We start from the raw sequence: 18,836 nt of genomic DNA, 5'->3' as shown, positions 1-18,836 counted from the left end.
GTTTTGATATTGCCTCAGAGAGGAGGTTCTTTTTTCTGATGTTTACCCTGGGGGGGGGGGGGGGGGGGTGAGCTTTTATCTGGACATATTGGCTCTCTTCTAAGTCTGCGATATATATAGAATCCATGCCGCGGCTTGACAGGGCTTGACGCTGCTTTGTAGAGTGAGACGGAATGGATCATAACTAATGCCCAATTCAAAAATTCGACAAACCTGTCTCTCAGGGGGAGGGGGGGGGGGGGGGGGGGGGGGGGGGGGGGAGAGAGAGAGAGATGCTTTGGAATGTATGACACAGTAAGTCAGAGCAGTGATATTTCCTCTCTTCATGAAGCACAACAGCTATTCTCTGACATCCGGGGTGGGGGGGGGGGGGGGGTACAATAAATAAAACTAATAAAATCACACCTGTGTGAAGTGAGGGGCACTCAGAGGGGCGACTGTGGCGCAAGAGGTAGAGCAGGTCGTCCAATGATCCATGGGTCGGCGGTTCGAATCCCGGCTCATGTCGAAGTGTCCTTGGGCAAGACACTGAACCCCAAATTGCTCCCGATGTGCTGGTTGGTACCTTGCATGGCTTACACTGCAATCGGTGTATGAATGCGTGTGTGAATGGGTGAATGGAATGCACAATCTATGTAAAGCGCCTTGGATAAAGGCGCTATATAAATGCACCATTTATCATCGTACTGTACATCATCATGATGTATAATAGAGACTATGCCTATTTGCTCAGACACTATGACGTAAAATTCTCCATTCATTGTCAATGGGAATTTAAAGGGATTGTGACATAATGTAGTTTGTCTTAATTTCTTTTAGGTTTTCTGTGGCTGAGCTCAATTGCACCCAAAAAACCTGAACTTTTAACATTCAGTAGATTTTCTGTGGTCTGTGGTTTTCTGGCTCAAACAAGTGCTCTGATTGTCCTGCTGTTTGTGATGTCACAGCCTGCAAATCCCATATATGTCAATGGGATTTTCCAGCAGCAGTCACTGTTTTTCACTGTTTTGCCTGTTTTCATTGCAGCTCAAAAGGCTTCCAAACCCCAGAGAAAACTCCAGACCACAGGAAATCCACTGAATGTTCAAAGTTCAGGTTTTTTTGGGTGTAATTGAGGACATAAAACCTAAAAGAAAAACGAAAAAAATAAATAAATTAAAGTTAATGCCATGAAACCTTTAATGTTTGTGTAGGACGAAAATAGACCGTATAACTAAGCCAATTTGCTCAAACACTATGACGTACAATTTTCCATTCATTGTCAATGGGAATTTAATTTGGTGTAAGATGAAAATCTACACTAATAGCTGAATATAGGAGAGGACCCCTCAAAAAATTAAAAAATTAAAAACAGGCGATCTACAAGCTTGCAGCGCATGTCACAGATTGGCTACTTTCGCCATTTTAGAAAACCTCAACGTTTTGAGTTCTTGATTTCCAGAACTCGCGTCAATACTGAGCAGACCAAATTAGTTCCTGAGATCATGTCCTGTATGTGGGATTGCCTATAGCGAGTCAGTGTGTGTGCGTGCGTGCGTGCGTGCGTGCGTGCGTGCGTGCGTGCGTGCGTGCGTGCGTGCGTGCGACTAGAGTGTGTGTGCAGAGGTTACGCTCAGTAAAGGTCACAATTCCCCACAGCAGCCAATCAGAACAGAAGCAGAGGAAAGAGGAGCTAAGAATTGTGTCACTATAACCTTTAAGGAAGCAGACAGCCAATGTGTATATAGGCCTACTTGTGGCTGATTGTCTCTCTGCTCTGCTAGCCATTGGCAGAACTTTGAATAGGCCTACATGGCTCTGCTTCCCATGCAGTTAATAATCATCTTTAAGTTATAAAGATATTTCACTTTCAAAACGTTTTGGGGCAATTTTATCGTCTAACTTGGGCTTTTGTGAACACATATAGGCCTAGGCCTACTGCAAATTTTATTTTCCTCTGTATATTTTTCTTTTCCCTTTTTACCTCCTTTTATGATGATTCCATGTTTTTGTTCATAGAAGTGTATATACATCTCTAAATGTTCTGATGAATTGAAAAGGGTGGACCCTATTGTAAACAAACCAGTGTAATGCTTTATGGTGCTTGAAATGTATACCTATTCTGCATACTGTTAATAAATACTTCAATCAATCATTCAATCAAGCAATATACTCCAGACAGATCACCAGACCTTTAAGTATATTCTGATGATAATAGGCTATACTTTTACTATATATATGCCTACATTTTGATTACCCGGACATTTGTAACAGAGATATTTTTACTTGAGTAAAAACATGGATTCGAAACCCCGGCCGGCTCCACCTGGCGTTGCCCCCAAAGTGTCCGTGAGCAACAGGCTGTTGCCAACAGCCAACAACACAATTGTGATGCCGCGTGACTAACAGCTGAGTGCAGAGGCAGCGCAGCCCACTCTCTGCCCGCTCGTCTCCAGACTCTCCACCACACGACGCATGCACACAGCTAGGGGGGAGCGCCGGAGCGGAGAACAAAGGCTCTTATTCTATACATTTCTACATCCTTCGCGTCTGGTCGGGGCGGTGCAGATCCGCTATACTTATAAGTGCTCTCCCGCAGAGCCTTTCGTGACGCACAGGAGAAGAAAAGGAGCAAAAATTCAACTTGAAGAGGGATACAAGTGACTTAAATTCTGCAGCATGTTGACCGTTCGGCATTCTGCGTTCAAACACATCCATCCCGCGACCCTTTTGACTTTGTTGGCGTATATATTTTCTGGTGTGGAAATAATCGGTTTATTATTTTCGTTCGGCTAAAACGGGGTTTTCTCCTCTCCCTCGATCTCTATTTGGAACGATGTGGACTTCTCATGATACTGTTGGATTTGCTTTCTTAGTCGGGTTTTGTGTCCGATTTGGAATCTCATTTGAAGGTAAGAAAGATTGAGCATGCTGGGGTGGCGTCCATGGTTAAAGAAAGTGTTAAAAGTGCTATGTATGTAAACGCAAATTAATTATAGCTTATAAGAAACTCAACACAGACTATCAGAGGCGACATTAACATGTAATTGTTTAATGAGAGTGCACTGTTGCTCACACTTTGTGATATTAGCCTACAGTGTCAATTCCGCTTTACCAGTCCAGTTGTGCAGATAATTAAGGGCTTTCTCTCAGCAGGGAAAGCATCAACAGCTATTTATATACATGAAGGCTGACTTGTTGCAGTCAGAGCTCGTTCGGCTGCTTGCATGCTTATAGGTATAGTCCCATTGTTAATTCACCCAGCGCGAGGGAATGAGCGCGTCGCTATTTCAGCACCATGGACAGCGGCTCCCTTAACTACTCTGTCCGTCCGTCCGCGCCGCTCGTGTGTGCGTGCGTTTGCGCGCGTGTGCGTGCGTGTCTGTCTCTGTCATATTGCACCATTTAATTAAGTGCATTATGTTAAATATCAATGATCAAACCCAAAGTGACTGAATGCCATTCTTATCGAGTATACTGATCTACAGAAAAAGGAACCACATGTGCAACTAATACATTTAATGTGACGCAGTTCTGGGCCCATGTGGTGCTGTTTTATGTTTTTGAGTGGTGCAACCACTCCTATAGACAGCTATGTGTGTCCCTGGCTGAGTGGCTGCATGTGTCCCTGCAGGGTGTGTCCCTGGGCCTGAGCACGGAAAGAGCACATTTTTCACCACCAAGTGTCACTGTTGCGCAGCCTAACACACCATGCACCAAGTCTCAGTTGAGCAGCCACAAACACACACACACACACACACACACACACACACACACACACACACACACACACACACACACACACACACACACACACACACACACACACACACACACACACCAGGGAGGAGAGCTTGTACAGTACAGTACAGTACAGTACAGTACAGTACAGTACAGTACAGTACAGTACAGTACAGTACAGTACAGTACAGTACAGTACAGTACAGTACCGTACCACTCACTTCACACAGGTGTGATTTTCAAATAGGCTTGATTTTTGTAAGAACTACATTCCAGGCAAACTTTATCTTATAAATCTTATTTCACAACCAGAATTCCCTACAATATCTCTCTCTCTCTCTCTCTCTCTCTCTCTCTCTCTCTCTCTCTCTCTCTCTCTCTCTCTCTCTCATATATATCTTTGCAGGAACATTCACTGACCTCCCTGTCAATCAAACAGCCAAAGAGGGCCATAACATTGAAATGGCGTGTGCGTTCCAGAGCGGAGCGCCGTCCGTGTACTTGGAGATGCAGTGGTGGTTCATCAGAGCACCGGAGGAACCCACTGGCAGTGAGGAGGAGGAGGAGGTTGAGCCAGAAGAGGTACTTTGTTGGGTCTTTGTTTTGTCTTGCTCGGCTGTCATCCATCTTCAAAGGGAGGATGATCCAACAAGCGTTTGATTTGATTTGATTTGATTTGATTTGATTTGATTTGATTTGATTTGATTTCATTTCATTTCATTTTTTTTTTGTGGCTTTCGCCTTTATTTTATATTTTTTTATGGAGGGACAGACAGTAGGCTGACAGGAAATGGGGAGAGAGATGGGGGGAAGACATGCAGTAAAGGCCGTCGGGATCGGGAGTCTAACCCGCGGCACACTGCCAGACTGGATTACCAGCCAAGGTGCCTGTACCACTGAGCCATGGCCCGCAGGCCATTTAATTTAATTTTCAACACAACCCGATTGCATTTGGCAGAGCCAATTGCATAGTTTTTTTGAGCACCGTGTCTATATCTGTTGAGCAGAATGGGAGTTAAATTACAGGAACCAAATTATTAGCTTCACGTGTTTTCATGTTATTTTATTTTTGAGGGGCGCTAGCTGCTCCTATGCCCAACGTTGTGTGTCTGTGTGTACCCCATAGCGATGATGTGATTGGCTGATCAATGTGTGTACCCCATAGCGATGGTGTGATTGGCTGATCAATGTGTGTACCCCTTAGCGATGGTGTGATTGGCTGATCAATGTGTGTACCCCATAGCGATGACGTGATTGTCTCAACATGTATGAAGAGTGACCCTCACTTCACACAAGTGTGATTTTATTTTCACACACTACTAGCCCCTCCTATGAACCAGCTTTGTGTGTTTGTGTGTACAGTGTACCACATTTGTGATGATTTGATTGGCCAGTTGTGTGTGTTTGTGTACAGTGTACCACATTTGTGATGATTTGATTGGCCAGTTGTATGTTGTTGTGTATAGTGTACCGCATTTGTGATGATTTGATTGGCCAGTTGTGTGTGTTTGTGTACATTGTACCACATTTGTGATGATTTGATTGGCCAGTTGTGTGTGTTTGTGTACAGTGTACCACATTTGTGATGATTTGATTGGCCAGTTGTGTGTGTTTGTGTGTACCACATATTGAAAATGTGATTGGCTGAGCACGGATGCATGTGATGTATTGTATGATGATAAGAGCGGCCCCTCACTTCACATGAGTGTGATTATGTTGTCATTGTCTGTATTTCTGGTAGACTTAACTCATGTTATCATTGGAAAGAAGGACCATTAGTCATAGATGTCTAAATCCGAAACATACACGCCAACGGCGCATCCTTCTTCTTCATCTAATCCAGCTGTTGATTAGGCCTACTGATGCGTTTCCTCATACAGATGTTGATGTAACAGTCCAGTCATCACAGACAGAGGCAGGGTCCAGCAATGTGGACGCTGAGCCACACTCGGAAGGAGAGGGCAGGCTTCGATTTTCATGCACGTCCAGCCAACAAAGATTTCAATCTGGGTTTTTTTAAGTGGTGCAAACCACTTCCTTAAGTGACTATGTGTGTGTGTGTGTGTGTGGGTGGCTGGCTGGCTGCCTGGGTATGAGCACGAAAACAGCATGGTTGTTTTTCACCACCTGTGCGCAACCTAACACACACACAAACACACACGCACATATTAACTGTATATATGGTGATTTCGGGTGTGCCAGTACAGTACAGTGACAGTACAGTACAGTGGCGGGTACAGTAGAGGGACCCCCACACGGTAACTCTGTCATTTCTCAACCATTTCGGACGCGGGGCGGCTCGCCGGAATCGGTCCGGCACCCTGGGTGCGTTCATGTGGGTCTAGAACTCCCCCCCCCCCTCCCCCCGGGGAGGGGGGGAGGGGGGAGTTATCTTCAACAACTCCCCAGAAAGGGCAAAAGAATGAAACCGCAAGAACGGTGAACGGCGAGAAAGTGGCTTACATACTGTCTGTGAGGCAAAAAAAATAAAAATAAATCTCTTTACTGCTCAGTATCTTTGGTTCTTGCAAAGCCTGCTAACCGTCACAATCAATTCATAAAAGGGGGATTTACAACATGGAGCCAGAGCATGAAAGAGCACAATTCCACAGAGATAGTGCAGAGGCATATTTGATGGCGGACAGCCATGCAGACATTGAGAGCCAGGACATAAACAAACATCAAGTAATGTCCCGTATCATAGAGGTGGTTAACCCATTCTGACCTGAGATCAGATTCTAAAAATGTCTTCCACATCCTGACACTTTTCTGAAAAAGCTATGTTTCTATGTCAGTCGTTCTTCGATTTTTCAAAAATAGCAGACCTACAAGCTTGTAGCGCGCCACTCGGTGGCGCGCTATGAGCTTGTAGATCTGCTATTTTTCAATAGCTAAAGCATAACATAATGCTAACACCAAAAGGGGTTCCCGCCCAAAATGAGTTAAATTCATTGGAGAGTGTGGTCTTCGTTTTAGAGGCACCAAATCTGAAGCCCATTTAGACCTGAGGTCGATTCAAAAAAGAAAAGAAAATGCTTCTAAATCCTAAAACCTTATGTTTCTAATATGTCAGTATACTGGAACTCACCTATGCTTTCTATGGCATAGGCAGCTCGGCAGGATCCGGAAACTACACGCAGCTGCATGACATGAGACTAATTAATTATTATTCATTATTAATTAAAGCAACAGATAGAGAGAGAGGAGTGTGTGTGTGTAGTGTGTGCGTCAATTTAACAAAGGTGCAGACGATCAGAAATCAGCAGAGAGTGAGCGACGTTTGCGCTACTGTATGCTGAATTGAAGTGGACTCGGCCCCAGACTCTTTTTTCCCTCCCTGGAAATAAAAATCACACCCATGTGAACTGAGTGGTGCAACTCCCCCTCTCTCTCATTAGCAGGCAACAGTGCAGCACTATCTCTCTCTCTCTGTTTCTGGCACAACAGTGCCACTTTTGCCCCTACTGGTACTCATAGTCACATAGTCACATAGTCACATAATCACACAGTCAAGGTACATAGGTTAACACGGACATTGCTGTTCCTTGGAGTGGTTGCACCACTCAACAACGTCTGGGTTTCCGAGGCTACTATGTCAGTGGTTGCTCAACCTTTTTCAAGAACCCCCAGAATTTTCTGTATTTGGCCGCAGAACCCCCCCCCATCTGAAAATATGTTGTTCCAGGGACGTTTGCTGTGAAATAAATATATATTCAAAGATTTGCGCATGCATTTTCACGATCTTTAAAAAATAGCAGATCTACAAGCTCGTATGACATGAAGCTTAAAACACCAAAAGGGGTTCCCGTCCTGAATGGGTTAGACTCAGGGGTTTTCAACCTTTTTATACTGAAGTACCACCACAGAAAATATCCGTAATAACTGATGTTAAAATACAGGAGCGTAGACCTGCCCCATCCTATTCAGTGTTAAATACAGGAGTGTAGACCTGCCCCATCCTATTCGGTGTTAAATACAGGAGTGTAGACCTGCCCCATCCTATTCGGCTATTATTAACCCAGGAGGAAAATGTGATTTATTCTTTAAATTGTTTTGTTTTTGTTCCATTCCTAAGACAATTTTGCTGCTGCTTCCTGGAATTGATGATGCTGCTGAACAAATTTGACATGACTCTGCAAGAGCATGTTGATGAATGCATGCAAAAAAAAGCAAAAGTCAACATGGGGCTGGTGCTCAAGGCAGAGGATCATTGGTAGTGAATCTTTGGGTGTCCCACGATTCGATTCGATTCCGATTCTTGGGGTCACAATTCGATTCAACTCGATTCTCAATCCAAAAACGTTTTTTTTTAATTCAAAAGCATTTTTTTTCCCAGATTCAAAACGATTCTCTATTCAAAATGATTCTCGATTCAATACATACATACATACATACATACATACATACATACATACATACATACATACATACATACATACATACATACATACATTCAATACATACATTCAATACATTCATCACAATATACTCCAGCCTTGAACTGAAGTGACTACAGTAACTTGAAAATGACTGAAGACATGATGTTTACTGTGATTAGCGTAAGCTTACATTTCATATCACAGACACCATGTAGTGAAAACTCCTGTAACTGTAACCAGAAAAAGAAATCTAAAAACCCCCCCAAAAAAACAAAGATTTTTGGAAATTATGAACCGATTTTGAATCGTTCATAACGGAATCACGATTCTAATTCGAATCGATTTTTTTGACACCCCTAGTTAGTTACACTGCTCTCTGTCGACAAAGTAATTGACATAATCAGCAGCATAATAAAACAATTCATTTCTAATGATGTAAGTAAGGCAGGGATGTTTTCTGTGCAGATTGACACCACGCATGATGTTACCGCCACAGACCAGTGTGCTGTGATACTCAGATACAGTATCAGCGTCAGTGGTTCCCAAACTTCTTCATGTCAAGGACCCCCAAATTGACACTAATTAGCCCCCGGACCCCCCATTTGAAAAGATATTCCAGTGGCTCCCATGAGAGAAGATTGACGGCTCTAGCAGTGATTCTCAACCATTTTAATTTCAAGGACCCCCCAGTTTGACATGCATTAGTCTATACGGACCCCCATTTAATGGCATTTCCATCTTTGGGACTCCCAATTTATATTGTAAAATCAATGTTAATTTAACTCTGAGAGTGTACAAATGGAACCAAATGGACCCTAACCGGGTCCATTTGGTTCCATTTGTACACTCTCCATTTGTAAATCCCCTCCATGTTGTAAATCCCCCCTTTATGAATTGATTGTGACGGTTAGCAGGCTTTGCAAGAGCCAAAGATACTGAGCAGTAAAGACATGTTTTATTTGTTTTGCCTCACAGTATGTAAGCCACTTTCTGGCCGTTCACCGTTCTTGGTTTCATTCTTTTGCCCTTTCTGGGGAGTTGTTGAAGATAAAAAAAAAACCCAGATTGAAATCTTTGTTGGCTGGGCGAGTGGGCGTGCATGGAAATCAAAGCCTGCGCCTCTCCTTCCGAGTGTGGCTCAGCGTCCACACATCAACATCTGTATGAGGAAACGCATCAGTAGGCCTAATCAACAGCTGGATTAGACATCTATGACTAATGGCCCTTCTTTCCGATGATAACATGAGTTAAGTCTATACCAGAAATACAGACAATGACAAAATATATATGTCGACCCCGCCCGCTCACCTCCGCCCCATCCCCTCCTGGTGCCGGGGGTCATCTTGGACAACACAATATAAACAAATGGGAGAGGGGTGGGGCCGAGAAAGGCCCTTATTAGGGCTGCGTCCCTGGGTGTGTTCACTTAGCGTTGATTTGTGTCTGCCCAATTTGCTATATATACCTGTCGTATGCACTGCGCATGAGGTCAGTCCGTTGCTCTCTCCAGGTTGGCAGAGGGAGTGTATAGCGCCCAAGATTACTAGGGGTGTAACCAGGGCCGGATTTAGCCAGCCCCACTCAGGTGGGCAGACAGAATTGTAAGGGGGGGCGACTCCGCCGGCGCGGGTGGGGTGTCAAACCCACATTGGGTGGGCAGGACGCACGTTTGGGTGGGCTATGCCCACCCCTGCCCCCCCCTAGAACCGGCCCTGGGTGTAACGATACATTGTAACATTGTAACATTGTAACAAAAAAAAGACTGACAAAGGAGCTGAGGCATTCATGCCAATGTGAACAGAGAAAGAGAGGGGGAGATCTTGATGACTTTAGAAAATGATGTAGTGGTAGTGACAAGTGTTTGAGAAAGCTGTTTGAGAAAACTGATTTAGAAGGCATTTGTAGAATTTGCCCTCAGTAGCAGGCGCTATAGTCACGAGGACATGGGGGAAGTGCAGGCAGTCACAGAGTTCTTTTTTTTGGGTCACTTTGTTGCACAATACATTGTGGTGCTCCATAACAAGACATATGCAGTAACATAGGCAACTCAATGATTAACCCTATAGAACAACCGGATGATTTTCCCCCGGGAAATTACGTTTATGTGCTTCGCATAATGTTGCTGATGTCTGAGACATTGGGTCCTTGGGTACATTCATGATGCTCAGTGACATCATAGAAGCTAGGTTTCTTTGTTTCCCTGCCCACATCCGTTTTAGTTTTTTTTCTCTCTTTCCTACAGGCATGTGTTTTTTTTTTCACTGGACCTTTCTCACTGGTCACTGGACCACCAATTTTGCATGATAGCCCAACCCCCCCCCCCCCCCCCCCCCCCACACACACACACACACACACACACACACACCCCACCCCTTCTGTTCTAGAGTTAATGGGTTAATAAGCACAATTTATAAATTGTATGGGCAGAACAGCAGGTTATCATAAATCCATGGCCCTGGCCTCCGTAGTCTTGCTGAGATAATAATCAGCTGTCAATACAACACACAGATCTGATAACTGCCTAGGGCTGTCAGAACGAATTTCACAATATGAAAGAAATTCGAATATTAAAAAAAATATATATATCCGAAAGCTAAAATTGTAAAATTGCCATTCGAATGGAGCTTTTATTATTTATTAATTATATTTTATATTTTTATTTTGTTTTATATTTTATTTTATCCGCTCGCTTAATGTATGAATAACGAATCTACCGCTGTTGAATCGTACCGGCCGCTTCTCGCCTTCCAGACTAGAGTTATAGCAGGGGGCGGTGCTTACGTTACGTCCTCACTCTATCAAGTGGGATAGCTGCCTATGGATAGCTGCCGCTGGGCGTGAGTCAGACTAAAGCAGGAAGCAACACTGCAGCAGCACACGTGTAAACAAACAAGGCAGAGGCTCAAGATAACAACAGGGAACAGGGGAACATTTACGTTCGGAAATATCGCACCGGACAGGAGAGCACTCGCCTATTAGTTTGCATTGCACAGTGCAGTCAGTGCGCTATTTCCGAACGCCGTGATGAGTGGAAGGTGGACGGGAAAATAACATCAAGAGAAAACGTTGTCTGCAGACTATGCATTACTGGCCTGTTCATCTGATAGCCAAGCATTCTGTTAAAATAGAGAAACTATTGCTGGTGATCTGGAGTCTGGAGTTGTCCCGTCCATGATAGACTGACTAATGAAACATTATTATTAGTTTTCCGTGCAAACCATGTCATGTTGAAAAAATAGCTTTGGCGTTTGGATGGGGGGGGCCCTCTAGTGGACAGAACGTGCATACAAAACTTGATATTCTGTGTATAGAGGTGTTTTTCAGTAGGCTATAATGAGCTAAAATAAACAATGTAAATATTCGAATATATTCGAAAATTACAAATAATGAAGCAATGAAATTCGAATTGGATTATAGAGGTGAACTGACAGCCCTATAACTGCCCGCATCGACCTGGTGCTCATTACATCCAGACACAGCTGTAATGGAGGGTTTACAATGAACGTCCATGTCTGTGGGGCCAGGGGTCCAGTGCGTGCGTGCGTGCGTGCGTGCGTGCGACCTTGGTCGTTAGAAATGTGGTAAATAAATAAAGTTTGATTTGATTTAAAGTACAATATTTCAAACCGTGTGAAACATGGGAAATAACCGCTTGGCGGTATACTTCCTTGGCTTACTTTTGATGTGCATGCAGACTAGCTGTGCACACGAGATTTGGCGCAGAACGGTCCAGGGAATTGCGAGATTATGATTGATTTACAAACAGTTTGCACCGTAAACATCATCATTCAGAACAAACTGCAACCACCGCAATTCCCAGAACTGTGTTTGATTTGCAACATTAAATTGGACAGTCCACATCAAGGCAACATGCACTTACTCACGGTTCCCTATACTATAGGGAACCGTGAGTGCTATAGGGCCTATAGCAACGGCACTTGTCAAGCCATGTCAACCTACGTTAAAAAAAAAAAACAAAAAAACAACCTGTTGTATAATCTTCCTTCAATGCACGAGGAGTGCACAGGCTGCTTCTTATCACCTGACAGCCAGGGGGGAGTTTCCTAGCCTGGCGCGGCCAGACTCATAGCGATGATTCACTGACGCTTCCTATGTGGGGAGGAAGCGTCAATGAATCCTCGCTAGGAAGTTTCCCCCATAGGACCGTAGGATGTAGCGTGTGGAAGGAACATGTTATTCCAACCAGTTCCTTATCAGGTGCCCTGGGTGACCAATTAGAACCCATCTTGTCTTCTAAATAATTATTCGTAAACTTTAGTGTTTGTCAGCACACACAGCAGCAGATTTGGTCCACAAACTAATCAAAACAATCCACCACAAGAACAATGTCGAATGTATTCCATCGTTGAGTCCCTTGAGTGGATAATGTCAAACAACCTTTTTTGTGATGCTTTGGGTCAAATTGTTCTGGTGGAAATGCTGCACGATGGCCAGCAGTGGTGGTGGTGAGCAGCTCAATGCACAATCTCTGTAAAGCGCCTTGGATAACGGCGCTATATAAATGCACCATTTACCATTTACCATTTACCAGTGTGAATGTGTGTGACAGCGACAGTAGGAAGCAAGGTCGTGGCTCTCAGAAGGAATCCATGTTCACTCGATTTCACATGGGTAATGTTGGAAAATAAAATGAACTTAGAGGTCGCACACATCAGAAAAGCGGAATGTGGACAGCAATTACTCACATTTGAGTGAACTGGAGACGTGGAGTGTGAGAAATGATACAATCAATATTCTGTAGTGCCCAAGGAATTCCTGTAAAAGCACTTATATATATCCAATCCGCCATCTCAGCAAATTGAATGTTCTCACTGAACTGTCCTCTTTTTGAGGAGAGCAGAGAACATGGAATAATCCATCCGTCCAGCCATCCATCTGCAGCTGCTTAGCCGTAGGGTGACAGCTCCAGCAGAGAGCTCCAGACCTCCCTCTCCAGGGCAACAAGCTTCATTCTGGGGGATCCCGTTCCCAGGCAAGTTTGGAGATATAACCCCTCCATATCATCCATGGTCTGTCCCGGGGTCTCCTCCCAGTGGGACGTGCACCCACTCGAGAACGTCCCTATGGGGAGACGCCCGAGAGGCATCCTAACCAGATGCCCGAACCACCTACGCTGGCTCCTTTCCAAGCGAAGAAGCAGTGGATCTACTCCGAGTCTCTCTCACGTGACTGAAGTTCTCACTCTAGGGACTTTAAGCAACGACTGTTTTCAGGACGGCTCCGCTACGCGGAAGTACGGCGGCTATGACGCCCACGCCGTAGCTGTCAAAATCGTTAAGCAAACAGCCTCCGGCGGCGGTGACATTGGTTGCCATGGTGACGAGTCCATGCAGCATGTGTCAAACATAAACACATTATTATTATTATTAATATTAAAACACCCCGTCGCGTGTCTGCTAACTTGCCGATATTGCTTAATTCTTACATGCGCTGGACATGATCAGCAGTGGAAAGAGGAAGGTGTTGGAGCAATCTGTGTTATTCTAAAACCATTTAATAAACATGGTTAATATGACATATGGTATTAGTGTTATTTCTTCATTCAGAGCATGCCAACACATTACACAGCATAAGAGAGGTGATGGAGCAATCAGTGTAAATGCATGACAGCTATCATTTCAATAAACATGGTTATGACATGCGTTGTAGACACTACGTGTAAGTGTAGGTTCTCCCGTAGTAGAAAGGGCTGCGACGGAGAGCAGGTTTATGTATCGAGCACTGATCCATTTCCGGTTGCCGTAGCCGACTGCCGTATCCGTCGTTGCTTAAAGTCGCTATTATCTCTAAGGGAGATGCCAGCCACCCATCTGAGAAAACTCATTTTGGCCACTTGTATCCGCGACCTTATTCTTTCAGTCATGACCCACACTTCATGAGAGAAGGAAGCAGGATTGCTCGGTAGACAGAGAGCTTTGCCTTCTGGCTCAGCTCTCTTTTCGTCACAACAGTGCGGCATACAGCGACTGCAATAACCCCCCCCCCCCCCCCCCCCCCCCATGCTGCTCCGATTCTCCTTATGATCTCCTTCTCCATCCACAACCATTGACAGAGGCACTGCACTGCTGTCACAGTGTCCAAATGGAACCACATCTCGCAAGACTAAAATGAACACTGAAGATTTAGCTCCTCCACATCCACACAAGTCAAGTGTCATCAAGTTCAGAAGGTGGATGTGGATTTGGACATGTCTGTAGAATGGACCCAAGTGCCATCCCAAGGGTAGCCATGAGATGGACCAGGCCCAAAGAGACGTGGAGAAGATCAGTGGAGAGAGAAATTAAAGAGTTGGGATGGACCTGCATGGGGCCAACTGCAACATTGGGCAGAAGACAGACGGCATTGGTGTTCGTTGGTGAAGACCTTATGTGCTACCCAGGACGAAGAGAATTAACACACATCCACACAAGGAGGCACACACACAAACCCTGTGTGCGTCAGTGTGTGTGCGAGAGAGCGAGAGCGAGAGCGAGAGAGAGAGAGAGAGAGAGAGAAAGGCAGGGAGAAGCGGAACTCATTTCAGGCTCTCAATATATCCAAGGATAATTGAGCTGTCGCTGTGTTTTGATTCAGGACATTGATTGTGACTTTAATTGCTTCAGGGGTTCCACTAGCAGGGCTGTAGTCGGAGGGACATTAGTCACAATGTATGGTCGCACCACAACAGTTATGACACTGATCACACTGATATGCACTCATGTGCTGCTCGCGCAGATAATCTTTTTATAGATCGGTGGGTGCTGCAGCCATTGTTAGGAATCGTAAGTCATCCACAATTCCACATCTCTGCTCCATTTCCTGCTTTGATTTTTCTCTGATTGAAAGAGAAGATTGTGTATTCTCTTAAATTGATTTCCCCTCATGGGCCACGCAGGCTGCTTCAATCCGCACCAAACTTTGGCACAAACAATGTCCAGGGTCTGGGCCATGGCTCAGTGGTCCAGGCACCTTGGCTGGTAATCCAGTCTGGCAGTGTGCCGCGGGTTCGACTCCCGATCCCGACGGCCTTTACTGCATGTCTTCCCCCCCATCTCTCTCCCCATTTCCTGTCAGCCTACTATCTGTCCAACCATAAAATATATAAAATAAAGGCGAAAGCCACAAAAGAAAACATAAAAAACTAAAACTAAAAAACAATGTCCAGGGGTCTGTCATGACAACAGTCACACCATCTGTAGCCCCTTCAGGTTTTGGCTGCTATACAAGGCCAAGGGCTGTGCGGAGCCCACACCTACCTATCAGCTCGTGACCCATGTTTGGCCAGTCATGACACAGAAATAAAAAGTTGGTTGAGAGATCACAGGCGTATTTATATGTATCTTATATATTTATCTATACTGTCTCACTGCTGTCATTTCTTGTGTTCCATGGTCTTTGGTTAGTTACAGTCACGGTGCGACTCAGGGGATGTAGGATGTAAAAACAGACAGGCAAGAGCAGAGCAGGTCAAATTAACACTGATTCATTTTCTGGAAACACAGAGGAACAGGTTACAGGAGTGTGTAACCAACCATAACACCATAAACAGCATCTAAGATCTGGCAGGGAACGCAAGGAACTGAGGGTTTAAGTAGACATAGAGAAAATACACAGGTGAACAGAACTAACAATCAACACAGGGATTCGCTGGGAGACTAACAGGACACAAGTGGAGATGGAGAAAAGTAGTTATCAGGGAGGTGAGACAAAACAGGAAACACTAGGACATCACTACATACAACAGACAGAATCATGACATGGTCAGACAGTGAAATAAGAATATAAATATAAGATTTTAGTCGACTGAATCTACAGTTGATTTTGTCAACTAAAATGTATTTTGGCGCCCTTGGTGGCGTCTAAATGCCTGATATTAATTTCACTTGGTTGCATGCTGAAAATAGCAGATCTACAAGCTCACAACACGTCACGCTTGAGCCTGTAGATCTGCTATTTCCAGAGTGCAACACTGGAGTGTGACTTGTCTTTCAGTTCTGCTGGATCTCTTCTCCACTAGTCTTAGTTTTAGTCAGCTTAGCTTAGTTATTATTTAGTTTGTTAGTGAAAAAAGGTAGTCGACGGACTCGACAAAAGGTTTTTGTCATAGTCAACAAAATTGTCAGAGATCTCCAACAAGCCTGGGGCCATGGCCTGGGCCGTGGCTCAGCGGTCCAGGCACCTTGGTTGGTAATCCAGTCTGGCAGTGTGCCTTCACTGCATGTCATCCCCCCATCTCTCTCCCCATTTCCTGTCAGCCTACTGTCTGTCCCTCCATTAAAAATATAAAATAAAGGCAAAAGCCACAAAAAAAAAAACATTAAAAAGCCTGGGGCCATGAGTAAGTGGAGAGGCTGTGCACCGACAGAAACACCCCCACAAAGAGGGCTAGCCAGCAGCAGAAATTGAAAGTAGAGTAGCAAGCACTACTACCACCACAATACTATTGCATACAGCTCATGCACACTCTGTGTGCACGCACGCACACACGTGCACGCACGCACACGCACGCGCACATGCACACGCACACGCACACTTACCTGTATCTTTTTTGATCCTTACTTTGGTTTTGCTATGGCAAATTACATGCAGTTTTGTACCCTGTATTAATACATTCCAGGGGCTACGAATCATTACCACTATTACCACTAGTGGTAATGATTAGTAGTATTCATTACCACTAGTATTACCACTAGTATTCAGTCCATTTAAATCATACACGGGCAACTGTCAGTCCCGGGGTCCACATAGTATAACTAAGTATAACTAAATGCATTTAAAATTAAATACAAATGTTATGTTTCAGGATGATGGAGCTGACCTGTTGTGACAATCCATATGTTGATCTGACCTCATCAAACCCTGTACACTTAAGACACCATATATGGACAGTACAGAATTCACTCCATATATTGATCCCCCCCCCCCCCCCCCCCCCATGCCAAAGTGCCAGTGCTCGCCCAGCAGTCTGCCGCCCGTCACCCAGGCGGATGCGCTTCTCGCCCTCAGGCATCTTACTGGTATTAAAATATATATGCAATACTGCCTCATCAAAGTTAGGTATTCTGACTTACTGACTTTATATATTGACAATTACTGTACTTGTGTGAGAGAGGGATAGGTGTAGGTGGTGGAGTAAGCTGCCTTAGGGCGACTGTGGCTCAGGAGGTAGAGCAGGTCATCCAATGATCCATGGGTCGGCTCCTCCTGTCTACATGTCGAAGTGTCCTTGGGCAAGACACTGAACCCCAAATTGCTCCCGATGTGCTGGTTGGTACCTTGCATGGCTTCCGCCGCAATCGGTGTATGAATGTGTGTGTGAATGGGTGAATGTAAAGCGCCTTGGATAAAGGCGCTATATAAGTGCACCATTTACCATTTACCATTTTAGCAGACAGTTTGAGGGTCCAATGGAGTTAAGAGGTTTTGTCCAAATCAAATACTTTTCATTGCTCAGTATGTTTAACCAACACACAGACGTAAAGGTGTTCAATAGCACTGATTTATGCAAAACAAATCAAAACCTCAACAATGGAGTAAGTGTGGAAATGTAGTGGCCATATCTCCAATTCTCCATCATCAAAGTTGCTCACCCCTGGTTTAAATCGTTTGATTCTGAACGTTTCACAGTGACTTTACATAATTGTATCGAGGTTTAACCGAGATCTCCCACTCGGTTCAGTCATGCACATCTCCTGCACATGATTTCCATCGCCTATTTCAACAACGTGACATTACACACTGCTGCTTCTCCACCTCTGCGCCTGAGAGAGAGAGAGAGAGAGAGAGAGAGAGAGAGAGAGAGAGAGAGAGAGAGAGAGAGAGAGAGAGAGAGAGAGAGAGAGAGAAGTGGTAACTTGTCACAAGCACTTACTCTTGGATTAACAGTATAGGGTAATTTCCATGGCGCGGTTGAGACGATGGGGCGCCGTGAGCTTTGGAATGAAGGACTGTAATTAAACTGCAAGCGATGGTTTATATACCAGAAGGATTACGGGTGGTCCCTGCTTACATTAACACAAGTGCACGCACGCACACGCACACACACACACACACACACACACACACACACACACACACACACACACACACACACACACACACACACACACACACACTGGAACATAAAGCTCAGCACAACATAAGGATAATAGGATGGTGGGTGCTGCAGTGGTACTGTCTAATCTCTGATTTCCTGTGATTGTGCGTGCGTGCGTGCGTGCGTGCGTGCGTGCGTGCGTGCGTGCGTGCGTGCGTGCGTGCGTGCGTGCGTGCGAGAGAGATTACAGCTGGGAGGTTTTCCTATTGGGAGTTGGCTGTGCTTTTGAATCAAGTTCAGAGGAATCTTTCCTTCAAACAAGTAAAATACTAACCATTAGTACAAGCCATTATATATATATAGGCTATATGTGTCAGCTCATTGTTTATATACATGGCAGCTTATGGGCCATGCGTCCACAGGCTGGTGGTCAGAGGCTTGGAGTATAAGGCAATAAAGCAGCTCACAGAATACTGCTCGGTAACCTCGCCTCACCAGGCTTTCCACCACCTCGGAGGAAAGCCTGGTCTCTGTTTCAAAAGTCCGTATGATCCTGTCGGGAGCGGATGATATCGTTACGTCATGTTGTAGTATTGTTTTGTAGTCGACAGGCAGGGACAACAGGCGGCAACTTCCTTTTCCCTCAAACCGATTTTACTCAATAAAAGCTCTCGTAGCCTGTAGCTTTTATTGAGAAAAAT

General features: G+C 44.8%; 1 protein-coding gene across 1 annotated transcript in view; it reads left to right on the top strand.

Annotated features, from left to right (window-relative positions):
* Window positions 1-2,815: 2,815 nt before the first annotated feature.
* Window positions 2,816-18,836, top strand: part of LOC306913333 (V-set and transmembrane domain-containing protein 2A-like) — a gene marked incomplete at both ends in the record, with an annotated part of 78,548 nt that continues 62,527 nt past the window's right edge. Inside the window, 2 exons of the mRNA XM_079489920.1 lie at window positions 2,816-2,891; window positions 4,127-4,302. Of these exons, the coding sequence (XP_079346046.1) occupies window positions 2,816-2,891; window positions 4,127-4,302 (252 nt within the window). The remainder of the gene's footprint in view (window positions 2,892-4,126; window positions 4,303-18,836) is intronic.

The sequence above is a fragment of the Electrona antarctica genome (genome assembly GCF_951216825.1).
Source record: "Electrona antarctica genome assembly, chromosome: 20".
NCBI lineage: Eukaryota > Metazoa > Chordata > Actinopteri > Myctophiformes > Myctophidae > Electrona > Electrona antarctica.
The sequence above is the reverse complement of the archived record's forward strand: the minus strand, read 5'-3'. Positions and strand labels throughout refer to the sequence as shown.